The sequence below is a fragment of the Cervus elaphus genome, chromosome 22 (assembly GCF_910594005.1).
Source record: "Cervus elaphus chromosome 22, mCerEla1.1, whole genome shotgun sequence".
NCBI lineage: Eukaryota > Metazoa > Chordata > Mammalia > Artiodactyla > Cervidae > Cervus > Cervus elaphus.
The window spans coordinates 56101538-56120264 of record NC_057836.1 but is presented as its reverse complement, the minus strand read 5'-3'; the positions used below and the strand labels follow the sequence as shown (position 1 = coordinate 56120264).

Genomic DNA, 18727 nt, shown 5'->3' with positions numbered 1-18727 from the left:
CCTGCACTTCTTTTCTCCCATCTCCTTTCTCAGGAAGTGCTCTACTTGTGCCTGCTGTTTCTTTTTTCCTTCTTCCTCTGATACCTTGCCCCATTGGTTATTTCTGTGTTGCATTTTCAGTTTTTCTTTTCTTTTGAACCCCTTTCCACAGCTTACAGATGTTCTTGGGCCTTCCTAAGCATTATAAAACCAAAAAAGTGAAAACCCTTTGATTCTTCCTTGATTGTGTTATCCTCTGAAACATTCAGTTTTTCTTTCTGACTAGACCTTTAAGTCACCTACACTTGCCTCCACTTCCTGACTACTCGTTCACTGCTTCACCCTTTTTCAGCCTGGTTGTGTCTTCTGTGTATTCCCTTGAAGAGTAAAATCCAGTTGTATTTCATTTTCATTCTTTTTGATGTAAAATCTAAAGCTCTTTGGATGAGTGTGGGATCCAGTGTTTTTCTTTATCCAATTTTTATTCTTTCCCTTGCTATCACACTCCTGTTGACCACCTGTGTTTCCTTTTTGAAACTCTCATTTGACATCAATGTTTTCTTCTTTCTTCTCCTGTCTCTCTTGCTGTGCTGCACTTAGTCACTCAGTTGTGTCCGATTCTTTGTGACCCTGTGGACTGTAGCCCACCGGGCTCCTCTGTCCATGTGGATTCTCCAGGCAAGAATACTGCAGTGGGTTGCTGTGCCCTCCTCCAGGGGATCTTCCCAACCCAGGGATCAAACCCAGGTCTCCTGCATTGCAGGCTGATCCTTTACCGTCGGAGTCACCAGGGAAGTCTGTCCCTCTTACCCCTTCTGTAACTTTTTCCTTCCCATTAAAATATGGCCGTTCCTCAAGCATCTCGTCTTGACTGCCACCTCCGTCACCTTTTTTTCTGTTCCATGTCAGCCAGTCTCACGGTTTTCTCTCCTCTCTCACGTGAGTGTGTTTCACATGTGTTCTGTCCTGCCCTCGTTTCTCTTACGTGCTTATGTCCTGCATTTTTAACTGTCTGCTCATGTGCTGACACTTAGATAATACACCATACCTCAAACTCATTGTCCTCCAAACTGAACTCATTTTTTCTTCCCCAAACTGACCTACTTTTTATGGTTCCTGTATGTTTTCATGGTTTTGATTAGACCAGTGTTCAGGATTTACATCATCCTGACTGATCACAGTTGGGCCATGTAGTATAATGACGGTTTTTTTTTCCCCTCCTTTCTCACATGATGCCTTGTTCTCTTTGGGGTTAAATGTTTTGGACAGTTAACAGTGATGTTTTGTGTTTTCATTTGCTTATTTTTTTAAATGTGCATATCACTCATCCGTCTTTAAGCCATCCCTTGTCTAAGTTGCTCTTAAATAATTCAGTTATTTGATTTGACATTTTCTTTTCTTAGACATGATTTTCTTGGAGGCCTCTGTCTTGTTCCATTGTGACTGGTGATACTATTTATCCCCAGTGTTCAGATGCCATCCTGGGATCTCCCTTTACTACCATCCTGGTATCCTCCTGCTTTTCTCTTCAGTTGAAACCTTCGTTTCCTGAATTTATTGGTTTATTCTTAGTGTGGTGGAAAATCTCCCCTAACTTTCTAAGAAAGAATCTCTGAGAGGAAATTTTTGAGACCATGTCTATCTAAAAGTGCCTTTATTCTAGCTTCATATTTAATTGATATTTGTGATTGCATATAGAAGGAAATAATTTTTTTCTTAGAATTTTGGAGACATTGCTTCCTTGTTTTTGAACTCCCGAAGTTTCTCTTGAGATGTTTGAAGCCATTCTGTTTTGTATGTGATCTATTTTCCTGGTCTTGAAACTTTTAAGATCTTTATAAAATTTCCAGCGTTTCTCTTTTTAGAACTTTCATGACAATATGCCTTGGTGTGGGTTTGTCTTTGTTTATTGTTCTTGGCACTTGGTAGCTTCTTTCAATCTGCAAATTCATGTCCATCAGTTCTGGAGATTTTTCTTTAATCATTTGATTTATTCTCATCTAGTTTCTTTTTCTAAAATGTCTGTCTGTTTGGGATGTTTTCTTATTTTTCTCCCCTCATCCATTCGTCCTGCTTCTTGGAAAATTTATTTAGCTTTATTTTCTTCTCCTCCTATTTTGTTTTAAATTTCTTCTATCATATTTTTAAGTGTAACAATTCTTTTTTTTTTAATGTTTTAAAATAATGTTTAATTTTATAAGAGAGTATTCAAAATATGCCTAGAGAGGAAAATTCTCTTTACTCCTGTTTCATGTGGGTTTTGGGAGGGTATGGAGGTGAATATATGTATTCTATCTGCAGAACCCTGTTTTGTTTCACTAACAATATTGTCTCTTTTCACCTGTGTTTGAAACATGGGAATAATCTGTCTTTTCTCTTAAAATGTATTTACTGATTATTTATTGAGTGCTTACTATGTGGCAGATTCTGTACTAGACGTTTGGTTTTTAAACACCTTTGAAAAAAAGTACATTTCCTGGCCTGAAGTTGTTCAGGGTCTAGTGAGGAGAAAACCAAGTCATAAACAAACCATGAAGCTGGTAAAAGTGTGTGTCAGGGGGCTCAGAGCAGGCAAGTTCTGTATGGGAGCATGTAGACCCTTGCTGTTGCTCCCACACTGCCCTGTTCTCCCTTTTCATTATCTCTGCTTTCCCATTTTGTACCTTCACTTATGCTGACCCCTTAGCCTGAACTCCTGGGTATCATTTTGGTATTGAAATTGTGTCCATCTTAAGTTGTTGTAAAGAGGCTGATCTTCAGGCAGGAGGGTGAGGAGGTAAAAAGTGTTTCCTTAAGCCCACTGGTTTGGTAAAGCGTTTCTACTATGTTGTGTGTTTCCCTTTCAAATGACTCATCTGACATATTTTGTGATTTTATTTTTTTAAAGGGGAGCATATTTTTTAAAAGTCTTCATTGAATTTGTTACAATATTGCTTCTTTTTATGTTTTGGTTTTTTGGCCCCAGGGCAGGTAGGTCTTAGCTCCCCAACCAGGGATTGTATCCATACCCCCGGTATTGGAAGGCGAAGTCTTAAACCTCTGGACCGCCAGGAAAGTCCCATTAGTCATTTATGTGCTTGTCTTACCTCCTTTCAGTTCAGTTCAGTCACTCAGTCGTGTCCGACTCTTTGCGACCCCATGAATCGCAGCACGCCAGGCCTCCCTGTCCATCACCAACTCCCAGAGTTTACTCAAACCCATGTCCATTGAGTCGGTGATGCCATCCAGCCATCTCATCCTCTGTCGCCCTCTTCTCCTCCTGCCCCTAATCCCTCCCAGCATCAGGGTCTTTTCCAATGAGTCAGCTCTTCACATGAGGTGGCCAAAGTACTGGAGCTTCAGCTCCTTTACTGGCCTCTAAACTCCTTGAGAGTAGTGTCTGTATCTGATTCATTTATATAATCTCCGAGTGACTTACATCATGTGAGCAAGATGATAAACCTTTACCATGTCCCTTCAGATTGAATTTAAGACTTCTCGAAACGCAAAGGAAAAACATTTTAAAAGTCCTCAGGGACAGGATTCTGCTTTCGTTGGAGAGTACCGCATGTGGTTGTGGAGTGCAGAGCCTGGGAGCAGGGCAGACCTCACTGCGCTGTGGGTGAGGACTGCCGTCGGTGGCGGCTTTCCCACAGAGCTGTTAGGCCAGGGTCGGTGGCTGTTTGCGCTGATGCAGCGACGTGCAGTGAGCAGACGTCCTGCCGAGTGATGCCGGGCAACAGCCTTTCAAGGTCAGTGTCCTGTAAAGCTTTTATTTTCCAAGACAATGGAGAACTGTAAAATTATTTCTTGCCCCAAATGGCTCTGCAATCATCTAAGTGTTTTGTAGTGTATCAGGTTGAGAAACATGTGTTTTTCAGGCCCCGATGATAAACTGTTTCAAAATGTGAGTTTTGTTTAAAAATTGCCATTTAAACCACACAAGGGCCAGAGTGCACTTGGGCCCTGGAGACAGGGCAGTGACTACTAGCTCAGAATGAGATTCAGGTGTTTATTGGTCCCTCGACATGTGGAATTCCATCCCTCCTTGGATAGGAGCTAAAGTCAGGCCCACATGCAAAAGATGTAGTGAAATTGGGTTGTGTTAGTTTTCTTTTTCTTCCTTAAATCAAGGCAGTGATTGCTTTTGTTTTTTGTGTTAAGAGGGAAACCATGTGATTTCTCATATAATCTGGCTGATGTGACTGAAGCTTCTGGCACTGGAGTTTAGATTTTCTCTCTTTAGTGTCAAGAAGGGCTAACAATACTTCAGAAGTTTCATTTGGTTCATCCAGTTTATCCGAAGTTATTGCATGGGGAAAGGTTTTGGGTTTGGCTGTATTTCTAGTGTATATAATCTTTAAACTTGAGAGATTTAAACGTGTGTGCTTAGTCACTTGGTTGTGTCTGACTCTTTGCAACCCCGTGGACTGTAGCCCACCAGGCTCCTCTGTCTATGGGATTTCCCAGGCAAGAATATTGGAGTGGGTTGCCATTTCCTTCTCCTGATCCAGGGATCAAACTTGTATCTACTCTGTCTTCTGCAGTGCAGGCAGATTCTGTACCCACTGAGGCACTGGGGAAGCTTGTGTCTGGCCAGTCAAATCTGGTTTTACTCTCGGAGCTGTGCTTTGGAAGCTGAGTTCAAGCCTGAGAAGCAGCATTTTTGTTTGTTCGTTTTGTTTTAAATCCTTGTCCTCGACCAACCCTCGGTCTGTGTGTGGAGGCCATCATCATTCTGTGAAGCCGGGACACTGCACAAGGCCAAGGGGAGTGGAGATGGATTAAAAAAACAAAGTAGTTAAAATTAATTTTTTTGGCTGCGTCAGGTCTTCGTTGCTGTACAAAGGCTTTCTCTAGTTGCGGGGAGTGGGGGCTACTCTTTGTTGTGGTGTGTGGGCTTCTCACTGAAGTGGCTGCTGTTGTTGCTGGAGGCTCTAGGGCACTTGGGCTTCAGTGGTTGTGACTCGTGGGCTCCAGAGCACAGGCTCAATATTTGTGCACAGGCCTAGTTGCTCCACAGCATGTGGAACTCCCCAGACCAGGGATTGAACTCATGTCCCCTGCATTGGAAGATGGATTGTTAACCACTCAACCACCAGGAAAGTCCAAGATAGATCTTTTTTGTTTGTTTTATTTTTATTTTATTTATTTTTTTCCAAGCTAGATCTTTTTTGAAGGCCTTTGTCTTTGGGGCTGCCCGGGTGGCTTTGCTAGTAAGTGAGGTTTGTCTCCCACTCCTCAGGATCCAGTTGTTTTAGACACCCCTTTAGCCCTGCCAAGTGCACAGGGTGTCTTGCTTCCTTTCGGCATAGCTTTGTTTTGTTGTCAGGGACTTTCTTATATCTCTGGATGCTCTGCTAGGTTGTGGCTCAGCTTGGCCCGGGGCCTGGGTGTAGCGTCCATGCTGTGCGTACAGTAGACTGCGAGGCACAGCGCATGCCCAGCACAGCAGAGGGCAGCAGGGGCAAGTCGTGAGTCACACCTCCCTTCCTTCTTCAGCACTCATCCTCGCTGTCGACGCCTAATCTTTAGCCTCCTCCACACCATGCAAGGCTCTTTAACATTTTATATAGTTTTACATTCTTTTTGGGCAGCATTTTTTTTTTTTCTTTTTAGGAAGGTGCTGAATGAAACTGGAATACTTAATTTAAAAGCCTTATAAAAAGTTATGCATAATGAAAAATAATTCATTAAGTGAACTTGAATAATTTGTGTGACATTTAATCCAGGTGGAATTCTAGAGGTGTGACTTGAGATCAAAACAAACTTAAAACATTTTTTTATTTTTGAAATTTGAAGCTTTGGGATGTGAAATCTGCAAACGAGAGGAAAAGCATTAATGTGAAGCAGTTCTTCCTGAACTCAGAGGAGCCTCAGGAGGATCTGGAAGTGATAGTGAAATGCTGCTCGTGGTCTGCTGATGGTGCTAGGATAATGGTGGCCGCGAAAAATAAAGTCTTTGTAAGTACTGGTATTTTAAAAAGCCAAATTTAGTCTAATTTAAAGAAACTTCAAACACTTATTGATTGTTGCATTTTACACTATTTATTGACATAAAGTATAGCTGAATCTTTTTGGGGCAGATGCCCTAACCACCTGTAGTTCTTAGAACTATGCTTCAGGGAGTGTCCATAGGCCTTGTGAGAAAAGGTCTCCATGGTCAAACAGGTTTAGGTTTGGAAATGTTATGTATTACTTTCCCCTATTAGAAGTACTTTTCCCCCTTTAGTGTATACTAACATATAATATTTATGGCCCCTAGAAGTCCTACAATAAAGAAACAATTTATGTTGTTTACAACCAGTGTATCTCAAATTGATCTAAAACATAGATGGAATGCTGGCTGCATCACTCACCCTCCTTCCCCCTGCAATTTGAAATACATTGGTTTAGGTGACTTTCAGAGTACTTTCTTACCCTTAAAATTTTATGATTTGGTATGATTTGGTGACTGATAGAAATACTTATCTGGAGAAGGCAATGGCACCCCACTCCAGTACTCTTGCCTGGAAAATCCCATGGACGGAGGAGCCTGGTAGGCTGCAGTCCGTGGGTTCTCAAAGAGTCAGACTGACTGAGCGACTTCACTTTCACTTTTCACTTTTATGCATGGGAGAAGGAAATGGCAACCCACTCCAGTGTTCTTGCCTGGAGAATCCCAGGGATGGGGTTGCACAGAGTTGGACACGACTGAAGTGACTTAGCAGTAGCAGAAATACTTATCAACAGCTGAAGTTTGTGAAATTTCTGTGAAGTAAATGAGGAAGATATGCAAAAAATGCCTAGGAAATGCCTTCTTTTTTTCAGTTCTTGTAACAGTTTACATTTGTAGTATTCAGAGTGCTCTCATATAGAATTTCTTTTGATGTAACTACGCAAAGGACACAGCACATTGCAGTAGCCCTATGGTAGTAATGTGTACAAAGTTACACTGTGATTTGGAGAGCCAGGTCTTCTGGCTCAATTTAGGGTCCAATGCCATTACATTCTAATGGTAATTTTAAAAACTTAATGAGCGATATTCGATTACAGTTTTATTTTCAGCTTTATTGAGGTATGACTGACAAAATTGTAAAATATTTAAAGTGTATATAACATGATAATTTGATGTATGTATACATTGTGAGGGCTTCCCTGGTGGCTCAGTGGTAAAGAATCTGCCTGCCAGTGCAGTAGACGCAGGAGACCCGGGTTCAGTCCCTGGGTTGGAAGGATCCCCTGGAGAAAGAAATGGCAACCTGCTCTAGTATTCTTGCTGGAAAATCCCATAGATAGAGGAGCCTGGTGGGCTACAGTCCTTGGGGTGGAAAAAGAGTTGGGTGTTACTTAGTAACTAAACAACAACAATGTATATTGTGAAGGGATTACTCTCATTCAGCTAATTAACATATTGTCACCTTACATATTTGTCTGCTTTTCTTCTTCCCTCCCTTCCTTTAAGATGTTTACATTTTACTCTCTTTTACAGGGCAATATCACCTATAGTCACCATGTTATATGTTAGATCCACAAGCCTTATTTATCTTGTAACTAAAAGTTTGTATCCTTTTGTCAACCTTTCCCTATTTCTGCCACCCAAGAGATTCCAGTTTTAATGAACACAATTGAAGCATACATATAGTTGTATAAAAACTAACGAGAGGGACCTTTTATATTATTATTATTGATCTAGTAAGTTATGACCCTTGGATCTTGGTTGCTTTTAGGTTTTTACCCCTTTAGCAGGAAACCAAAGAGAAATATATCCTTTTTTATTAAGTTTGTTAAAGTCTATAAACACAGAAAGGAACCCCGCATTTACAAAATGTGAAGATTTGTAAAATTTGCCATTTTAGCTATTTTAAAATACACAATTCAGTGGCATTCATTATATTCACAATGTTGTATGTGCATCTATCACCATTTTTCCAAAACTTTTTCATCAAACAGAAATACTGTAACCAGTAAGTAGTAACTCCCTCTTCCACCCCTGGTAACCTCTAAACTATAAATTTACCTTCTCTAGATATTTCATATAAGTGGAGTCATACTATATCGGTCTTTTTGTGTCTGGCTCATTTCATTTAGCATAACATTTTCAGGGTTCATTCATGTTGTAGCATGTATTAGAACTTCATTTCTTTTTATGACTGAATAATAATCTTATATGGATATACCATATTTTGTTTATCCATTTATTTATTGTTGGGTTGTTTTCACCTTTTGGTTATTGTGAATATTGCCACAAGAACACTGGTGTACAATAACTGTCATTAGGTGTGAAGTGGCACCACATTATAGTTTGGTTTGCATTCTCCTAATGACTGATGGTGTTGAGTAAAATTCGAACATTTAAAAATATCTGTTCTAGTGAAAGAGGAGAATAATTTTATATTGAGTGAAATGCTTTCCTGTTTTAAAAATCTGAAGGCCAGCTCTGTATTTTACTGTGGTAAAACAAAGTTACCCTAAGATCACCCTTAACCACACAGAGATTCCAGTTTCTTACTCTTGGTCTCTCTATTCTTTTCCTGTCTTTCTTTTCAACTCTTTTGTGTTATTAACCCACTCCTGTTATTACGTCTTTTCTTTTTGTTACCCAGTAATTGGGACAACTGCCTATTCCGTACTTGAAAAGTTTCCTTTATCACTCTCAGCCACTAATTCTTTTTTTTAAAATTTATTTATTTTTTAACTGAAGTATAATTGCTTTACAGAATTTTGTTTTTTTCTGTCGAACCTCAACATGAATCAGCCATAGGGTATAATATATCCCCTCCCTGTTGAACCTCCTTTCCATCTCCCTCCCCGTCCCACACCTCTCAGTTCAGTTCGGTTCACGTGCTCAGTTGTGTCCGACTCTGCGACCCCATGAGTCGCAGCACGCCAGGCCTCCCTGTCCATCACCAACTCCCGGAGTTTACTCAAACTCATGTCCATCGAGTTGGTGATGCCATCCAGCCATCTCATCCTCTGCATCCCCTTCTCCTCCTGCCCTCAGTCCCTCCCACCATAAGGGTCTTTTCAAATGAGTCAACTCTTCACATGAGGTGGCCAAAGTATTGGAGTTTCAGCTTCAGCATCAGTCCTTCCAGTGACCACGCAGGACTGATCTCCTCTAGGATGGACTGGTTGGATCTCCTTGCAGTCCAAGGGACTCTCAAGAGTCTTCTCCAACACCACAGTTAAAAGCAAAAGCATCAATTTTTCAGCGTTCAGCTTTCTTCACAGTCCAGCTCTCACATCCATACATGACCACTGGAAAAACCATAGCCTTGACCAGACGGACCTTTGTTGGCAAAGTAATGTCTCTGCTTTTTAATATGCTGTCTAGGTTGGTCATAACTTTCCTTCCAAGGAGTAAGCATCTTTTAATTTCATGGTTGCAGTCACCATCTGCAGTGATTTTGGAGCCCAAAAAAATAAAGTCTGACACTGTTTCTACTGTCTCCCCATCTATTTCCCAGGAGGTGATGGGACCAGATGCCATGATCTTAGTTTTCTGAATGTTGAGCTTTAAGCCAACTTTTTCACTCTCCTTGTTCACTTTCATCAGAGGCTTTTTAGTTCCTCTTTCACTCTCTGCCATAAGGGTGGTGTCATCTGCATATCTGAGGTTATTGATATTTCTCCCAGCAATCTTGATTCCAGCTTGTGCTTCTTCCAGCCCAGCATTTCTCATGATGTACTCTGCATAGAAGTTAAATAAGCAGGGTGACAATATACAGCCTTGATGTACTCCTTTTCCTATTTGAAACCAGTCTGTTGTTCCATGTCCAGTTCTAACTGTTGCTTCCTGACCTGCATACAGGTTTCTCAAGAGGCAGGTCAGGTGGTCTGGTATTCCCATCTCTTTCAGAATTTTCCACAGTTTATTGTGATCCACACAGTCAAAGGCTTTGGCATAGTCAATAAAGCAGAAATAGATGTTTTTCTGGAACTCTCTTGCTTTTTCGATGATCCAGCAGATATTGGCATTTTGATCTCTGGTTCCTCTGCCTTTTCTAAAACCAGCTTGAACATCTGGAAGTTCATGGTTCACATATTGCTGAAGCCTGGCTTGGAGAATTTTGAGCATTACTTTACTAGCGTGTGAGATGAGTATAATTGTGTGGTAGTTTGAGCATTCTTTGGGATTGCCTTTCTTAGGGATTGGAATGAAAACTGACCTTTTCCAGTCCTGTGGCCACTGCTGAGTTTTCCAAATTTTCTGGCATATTGAGTGCAGCACTTTCACAGCATCATCTTTCAGGATTTGAAATAGCTCAACTGGAATTCCATCACCTCCACTAGCTTTGTTCGTAGTGATGCTTTCTAAGGCCCACTTGACTTCACATTCCAGGATGTCTGGCTCTAGGTGAGTGATCACACCATTGTGATTATCTGGCTTGTGAAGATTTTTTTTGCACAGTTCTGTGTATTCTTGCCACCTCTTCTTAATCTCTTCTGCTTCTGTTAGGTCCATACCATTTCTGTCCTTTATCGAAGTCATCTTTGCCTGAAATGTTCCCTTGATATCTCTAATTTTCTTGAAGAGATCTCTAGTCTTTCCCATTCTGTTGTTTTCCTCTATTTCTTTGCATTGATCGCTGAGGAAGGCTTTCTTATCTCTCCTGGCTATTCCTTGGAACTCTGCATTCAAATGGGAATATCTTTCCTTTTCTCCTTTGCTTTTCGCTTCTCTTCTTTTCACAGCTATTTGTAAGGCCTCCTCAGACAACCATTTTGCCTTTTTCCATTTCCCACACCTCTATCAAGCACTAATTCTTAAGAACAGCTTGTCCTGGGAAGCATTTTAAGTATGAGTTCCTGTCTATTATTGTTGGCCCCTGATGCTGTGCTGCTTACCACCTTTGTATGTTCCCAGGGCTGTGCATTCAGAAAACATTTCCATGGCTCCCACTGGAAATTCTTTTTTTCCTTCCTGAAGACTGCCTTGGTCTTAAATCATTATACGGTATATTGGTATAAACATTTTTATCATTTGGCAAAAACTTTGGAAGAGTATGTATGCATGTGTGCTCAGTCACTTCAGTTGTGTCCAAATCTTTGCAACCCTAAGGACCCACCAGGTTCCTCTGTCCATGGGATTCTTCAGGCAAGAATACTGGAATGGGCAGCCATGCCCTCCTTGGGGGGACTTTCCCGACCCAAGGATCGAACCATGTTTCTCCTGCATTGGCAGAGGGGTTCCTTACCCACTAGCGCCACATTCAGCATTTAAAAATCTTTCAGAAATTGAAATGAAGTTTAAATGACTCAAATTTAAACAGCTTTTTTTTGGTTCAAAAATGGGAAATGACTGATGATGGAGTAGTTTGGGCTCTGAAAAGAAGTAGAGACGATGGAACCATTTCATCTTAGCATGCCTCTGCTCTGTAGTGTTTTGATCATCTTCATTTATGAGCATGCATTTTCCCCTTTGAATAAACAAGCATTAAGAAGAACTGTTCAGTATATTAATTTGGCTAGTACATTTGTGTATTCACAAAGGTTTTATTTCTCCCTAAGCTTGCTTGAGAGAGCATCTATGATAAGTTTTCTTTATAGGAAACAGATTTCAAGATGAGCAGTATTTAAAAACTATATATATATTAATTTATATGTTTTTTATGACTTTAATTATGCCAATTATCAGTAGTTTTTTCTTTAGGACTTGTACTCTATGTTTGAAACGGGAGGGTATTCTTTTGGAAATAAATTTAGTTTCACTTTGGGTATAGCAGATGTTTTAAAATACCTTAACTTTTATAGACATCTCTCTGTTTTATGTTGACAGCTCTTTGACATTCACACCAGTGGCCTGTTGGCAGAAATCCACACGGGTCATCATAGCACTGTCCAGTACTGTGACTTCTCCCCCTACAACCACTTGGCAGTGGTGGCTTTGTCCCAGTACTGTGTGGAGGTGAGAAGTTGAATTTACGCTGTGAAGTCTGGGTCTCCAGAGGTACAAGAGTGACAAAGAATGAGTTGCTTAAACCATTGACTTCTGAGAATGTTTGCTTGAGAAATCATAAGAGTGTTTTCTTCATAGCATAATGCCTTAAAAGCTATCCAAATAGCTTTAGGATATTAAGCCACATTGACAGCTTCAGTACTTTAGCAGTGATTGAAGACTTGGCTTGACAGTATGACAGAGAATGACAGGCGGTATCATTCACTAAGCATTTACTGAATGGTCAGTATGTGCCAAGGTCTGGGGATAACAATGGAATGACCACTGGCTTCCTTAGCAGGAACATGGCATCTCTTAAATGTGGGCATAGACTCTTCTGTAAAAGAGATGATGAGAAGTGAGTCCAGTTCAGATTTCTTAGATCACTGAGAAAGGTAAGATGGAAGTTAAATTTAAAATTGGTTAATCTAGGATTTTCATTGCTAAGTACTAATGAATAAAATGATTTTTCATTTGTAATTTTTCCCTTAACCTGGTAGATTTTATTGTACCCAGTGTCTGTATCTAGAAGAATTCTACTCAGATGAGCTGCTAATGTTAATTTTTTCAAAAGCAGTGAGTTTCCTGATTTTTTTTTCCTCCAAAGATAGATTAGTTTTTCCAAGCTTTGTTACTGCTCATTGCTTAAGTGATTCTTACCACCAAGTAATGGAAGCCCTTGTGCTTGCAGCCCAAGAAGATAGGTATGGGCCTTTATTTGGAAAACAGGGAAGTTCATTTGGTTCACAGGCTCCCTTTGAAGGAAACTTGATTACAGCAAGCATTTCTTTAGTGTTCTGTGCCTGTTCCAGCGGTTTTTAGTGGGTTTTCCAACCTTGCCCTATTATATGAAGGTGTGGCTGGAGAGTGGCTGAGCTGTAGTCCTTCAGCATGCAGATACAGATTAAGATGGGAGTGAGGGGATGAGCTCTGTAAGTTCCTCCTAATTCTGAGTACAGCAGTGCAGCTAACACTGAAGACCTTCCCAGTGAGAATCTTCCCCTTGAGTGTGAATGGGCTCCAATCCTCTTTGCAGCAGTGGTTAGGAGTATGTGCTGTGGGCTCTGTTCTCTTCAGCAGAGACCTTGAATTGAAAGATTCAGAGCTTCTAGGAGCTCTTGCACCTTACCTGTAGATCCTCAAGGTAGGTGTGATTAGAAGTTTCCTCTTCCTGGATATTAGGAGTTAAGGAGCAACTCTTCTTTTGCCCTTCCCATCACTTCTAAAATCCTTACCCTCTGTTATTCTTAAAAAATCTCCAAGGAGCATTGTCTGTCTTTTTTGAAATGTAGGCACTTACTTGGTTTTGGAGACTGTGAATGACAGAAATGATGAGAGAGAGCAAGGGAAGAGAGGAAGGATTTTCAAGTGAGATATTTCAGTTGTGGAACCCTTTTCATTTCTGGCCTTTAGCTCTGTATGTCTCAGCTTGCACTCTCGAGATAAGGCAGAGAAAATTTCCTGTAACTAATTTGTAATTATAGAACTCACTGATTGAAAACCACTGGGCATGTGATGAAGTACTTGTTCTGTCCATGCTAGTTCTAAAATCATAAACTAGGGTCTGTAATTCAGAGTGTAATGAGAGGAATTCAGGCACATATGGTACTTCATTAGACTGGAATATATTTGAGTAATTTGCAGCAAAACTCAGGACAAAAAGCAGCCAGGCTGGAGACAGACATTGACAATTTGTAACAAGCATGAATAACAGGAGACAAGTATACATGTGCAATAGTACATTCATTTGTTGTAGGGTTTTGCAGTCATTTGAAATGAAGATTAGATGACAGTGGAGAATAGTCAGAGTATGAAAGCCACTTAATGCTCATCCTGTTACTTTTTAGATTGATTTTTAAAAATAGGTAAAATGTTTATATGATTCCAAATCACAGCTTTACAATAAGTTTTATTCAGGGAAGTCTGACTCTCATCCCTATTCCTTCCACTCTGGTCCCACCTTCTGAAGGTAATCATTTTTGTCTTAGCGTCCTTTTTGCATGTATAAGCAGATATCTATATGTATATTATAGTCATATATATGCATCTATTATGTATATCACACTGTATCTAATACTATACTCACATGTTTATTTTTCATCTCATTTAGTATAGTTTTTATATATATAGTATTTATAAATATATATATACACACACACTTCTGCAAAAACGTATATACTATTCTTTGCAGCATATGCCATAGACTAGTCATTGTCAGAGTGTTTTTCTCATTACTTTTTTTAACGGTTGCATATTATCCCATTTTGTGATTAATGAGGTTTATTTAGTCAGTTCCCTACTGATGGTCATTTGGGATTTTGCTGTTAAAAACAATTGATGCAGTGAATAATCCTCACAAGTTATTTTGTAATTTTTGCTAATGTATTTTTTGGCTATATTCATAGAGGTGGAATTGCTGGATCATTCTTGCTGTTTTTAATATTCTTGATATATTCAAAATGCTTATGAATGTGATTTCCTACATGTTGTGTTTATTCTGTAGTTGTGGAGTATGGACTCACGCCTAAAAGTAGCTGATTGCAGAGGACATTTAAGTTGGGTCCATTGTGTGATGTTTTCTACTGATGGATCATCATTTTTGACATCTTCTGATGACCAGACAATCAGGGTGAGAAATACTGAGATTTTCATTTTAAACATTTAATGATGGTAAGCTTAATTTCCTACCAATTAAGAAATTGATGGGCACTATTGGGGGGAAGTAAAACAGAAACTGCTGGATTCACATTTATCCTTGAAAAGTGCTGGTATATGGACTATAGCAGTCACATTCATTCAGTACATGTACGTTGAGTGTTACCATGGCCCAGGTGCTGGAAAAATCCAGTGATAAAACTATACTTTGGTTAATTTAAATATGTTTCATCAGAGTAACTTTTGACTCCCTAGCTTAAATTCCCACATCCGATTACTGGCCGATACTATTAGATTCTTTCACTGCTCCTTTCCCTGGGTCCTGGTGTGCACAAGGTTTTGTTTGTACCCTCCAAGCATCTCTGGCAGGTATGAGGTTTGAATGGATTCTACCTTTCCATATTCTGTCATTTATTTCTACTTTTCCATTTCAAGTTTAGGTACTCATTACTTGTTGTCTTTCTTATATTAATCTCTTTGCAAGTCTTTTCTTTCTTGGTTTTGTGCATATTGCTTGTGAGACATTTTCCTCATGTAAAATGCAGACGTGTCATTTTTGCTCAAAAAGATAGTGACTGCCTTGCCTACCATTTGGAGTAAATAAATTGCTGTTGAAATTCTCTGTGGTTAAGGCTATTCTGTACCAGTCTGCCTTCTGATTTATTCCTTCAAGTAACCTACACTGGACTACTCACATGTCCCCAGACACCCGGTACTTCCCTGCTGATGTAATTTTGCTTCTGTGTTTCTTACATTTGGAATACCCTGCTTCTCTGTATCTCTCCTTGTTGAAATCCTAAGAATCCTACGAGTCCCCTCAAGCTTTTGGTAAAGCCTTTCCTAGTGTTCTGTTCAGAGGAATGTCTTTTCTCCTTCAGTGCCATGTAACTCTGTGTCATTTTCTTAATGGTACTTGCCAAAGTCTGCCTTGGTAAGAATTTCACCTCCTCACATCTTGTGTGTCACTACCCCTCCAACTTGTTCACACATCTTAAATTAAGCTCTTTGAGCCTGGAGACCCTGGTCTGTCCAAGTAGCATCTAATGCAGTCTCTTATACAAATGTAGTTAAAATTCATTTAGTATTTACTGTATGCCAGACATTGGGCAAAGTACTGTGAATGTGTTAATTTGCTGATTCTCACAACAGCCCTTTTTGCAGCTGAGGAAGCAGTCACAGAAAGGTTAAATCAGTGCTATTTACAGGGTAATAAGTCTCAATAAGCTTGAGCCAGAATGTAAATCAGCACTGCTTCCTTCATTGAGAAAGTCTTATTTAAAAAAATCAGCTGTATCTTAAGCATACTGTTAACAGTGTGTTTAGTGATAGAGTTGATTTACTTTCTGGTTCAGGCTCCTTATCTTGCTATCAGACAATTTGAGAAACAGCAGATTCTTATCTTTGAGTAGCACAGGGTTAAGTAATAATGCCCAAAGTCACAACTTTGAGTAGAACTAGAATTCACACCAAGGCATTTTGATTCTAGCACCCATTGCTCTTAATAATAACTGCTTCTTACTATTCTTGTTAATAAGGTGACGCTAGTGGTAAAGAACCTGCCTGGCAGTGCAGGAGACATAAGAGACGTGGGCTCGATCTCTGGGTCAGGAAGATCCCTTGGAGGGGGAAATGGCAATCCGCTCCAGTGTTATTGCCTGGAGGATCTCATTGACAGAGGAGCCTGGCGGGCTGTAGTCCACAGGGTCACAAAGAGTTTGACGTGACTGAGGCATCTCAGCATGCACTATTCTTTAGTCACTCATTCGTGTCTGCCTCTTTGTGATCCCAGGGCCATAGCCCAGCCAGGCTCCTCTGTCCATGGGATTCTCCAGGCAAGAATACTGGAGTAGGTTGCCATTTCCTCCTCCAGGGGATCTTCCCAACCCAGGGATTGAACCCGTTTCTTCTGCATTGGCAGGTGGATTCTTTACCTACTAACTGTTGAATGCAGGGAAGCCCTGCTTCTTACCAGGGAAGAGCCACCAGGAAAGTGCTACTTCTTACTATAGAATGCAATTAATAAATATTTATTGTTGAATTATAATCTAATTGAAAATTTTCTAGCATAGGCATTTGGAGTGTGAAGTATGGTTGTATACTGTTTTAAGACTAAGATTGTCTTTACCTTATTTCAGAGAATGCCGTGATCCTACTGTATTTTTTTTTTTTAATCTCTTAATCAGCTCTGGGAGACAAAGAAAGTATGTAAGAACTCTGCTACAGTGTTAAAGCAAGAAATGGATGTTGTGTTTCAAGAAAATGAAGTGACGGTTCTTGCAGTTGACAATATAAGGCGTCTGCAAGTGAGTATTTTCCAGAAAACAGTTGGAAAAATTGTTTTGATCAAACTCTAAATTCAAAATGGACTTGATCAGGCATAATTGTCTAATATCTTAAGAAATGCTCAGTAGATGTCAGTTGAATAAATACATGGGTTTTGAGCTGAGGCTCAGATATGCTAGTACTTAGAACCAAACCTTGCTTTACCACACTCCTCTCCTCTTGTTAACTGGAAGGCAGGGAGCAGGAACGTGAGAGAACAGGAGACGAGATGTTGGAGGGGAACTGGAGTGGAGAGAGAGACGGGAGAGGAGAGGAGAGGGTGGTAGAGGGAGCAGGCGCATGGAAGGTGTGAGAGCTGGCAAGCTGGAGACGGGCTGGCAGGGGGACAGAGCTGAAGTTCTGGAGCTCCAGAGCTCAGCTGGAAGTAGTAGAGGGAACAGTGACTTCGCTCAGGAGACCCAGGTTCAAGTTCAAGCTTGATCGTCAGCTAGTTCTGTGATGTTGAGTGAATTGCATCACTTCTCAGAACCTCACTCTCTTCACCTATAAGGTCCTTTTCATTTTAAAAAATCTGTAAGCTAGTTTATAAGGGTCACGGTGGAGTCCAAATACAGGAAGCAGAGATCTGGGAATACATTGTCTATGGCATGTGGTAATTTCTCTTTGTCTGCTGTGAGGGTCAGAGTCGAGCTGTGAGACACCTCTTAAATTCAGCTTGTTCTGTATTTTACAAGTTTAACTGTTGTCTTTAATGTGTTTATGAGGAACTCCTCATGTCCTGTATTTCTGGTATGAATTGGAATGTGGAATTAAACGTGGTTTCCTCATTACTGATTTTTAGCCAGCTGATTGTTGCGGTTTTTTCCCACTACAGTTTTCCTGTTAAGTTCAGTACTTGTATTACCTTTATTAAATTTGTATAACCTTTCTTTAGCAGTAGTCGTAATTATAAGACTTAAAGAAGTCATCGGACTATTAAAAATATCATTTTATTATGTCATTGGTTGTGGAAAGTTTAGAGGATAAATTGACCAGTAATCATTCCATTTAAGTGAACATACCTTTTTTTAGTCACTACTTAAAGGAATATGAAAATTGACTTTTGAGGGAGAGAAGATATTCACCTTTTAATAGTTCAGTCTTCATTTTGAATGTCTAATAGAACATGTTGGGTAAAATAATTGTAAAGAAAAAGCTACTTTGATTGATTGATCCTATAATCTTTGTCCCTCTAACAAAGGTGATTGCTTATTTCACATTGAAAAATAATTCAGGACTTTTAGGTTGTAATGCTTAGTTAGAGAGATTTATCTGACAATTGATTTAAGCTTGAGAAATATTTTCCCAGGCCACATGTTTTAGTTGAATGATAGGCATTTTTATTAGTTTGATTTTAAAAAGTAATCTTTAGTTTTGGTATAGGTTATGAAATGTGATGCTCTTAGTTTGTACTTTACAAGTCCAGCCACCCAAATTGTGCTAATGGGTTCTTCTCCAATGCCTCCTCCTCCCAAAAGAGGAGAAAAAAAAAATCTTACTATGCTCTGTCTGGTGAGTAATTTGGAGGATGTAAAACCCAATTTAATTTTAATTTGTCTTTTTATGTAATGTCTGTCTCAGTCCTGTTTCACTAAACTTCTTGAAAAATGAGAAGTGTATTTTAACAAACGATAGCACTATTAAAATTGGCTCTGTGAAGAAACAGGAAAGAGTGTGTGGAGCTAGCTGTGGGCTTACAAATCGGGCAGATGCGTCTCAGGAGGCCGGCACAGCAGCTGCTTTTTAAACCTTTTAAAGCTCGTTTTATTTTATGAAAATGTATATGAACCACAAAAGTAAAATGAAATGAAAGTGTGAAGTGCTAAATGCAGCTGCTGAGAATAGAATAAGGCTTTGTTTTTCCCCTGGGAG

General features: G+C 39.8%; 1 protein-coding gene across 3 annotated transcripts in view; it reads left to right on the top strand.

Annotated features, from left to right (window-relative positions):
* Nucleotides 1–18727, top strand: part of APAF1 (apoptotic peptidase activating factor 1) — an 83947-nt gene that overhangs the window by 38782 nt on the left and 26438 nt on the right. For 2 of the 3 annotated variants that reach the window (XM_043881105.1, XM_043881106.1), the window contains exons 17-20: nt 5761–5922; nt 11720–11848; nt 14382–14507; nt 16717–16836. In XM_043881105.1, coding sequence (XP_043737040.1) covers nt 5761–5922; nt 11720–11848; nt 14382–14507; nt 16717–16836 — 537 coding nt within the window. The remainder of the gene's footprint in view (nt 1–5760; nt 5923–11719; nt 11849–14381; nt 14508–16716; nt 16837–18727) is intronic. The other variant, XM_043881107.1, reaches the window with a different exon arrangement.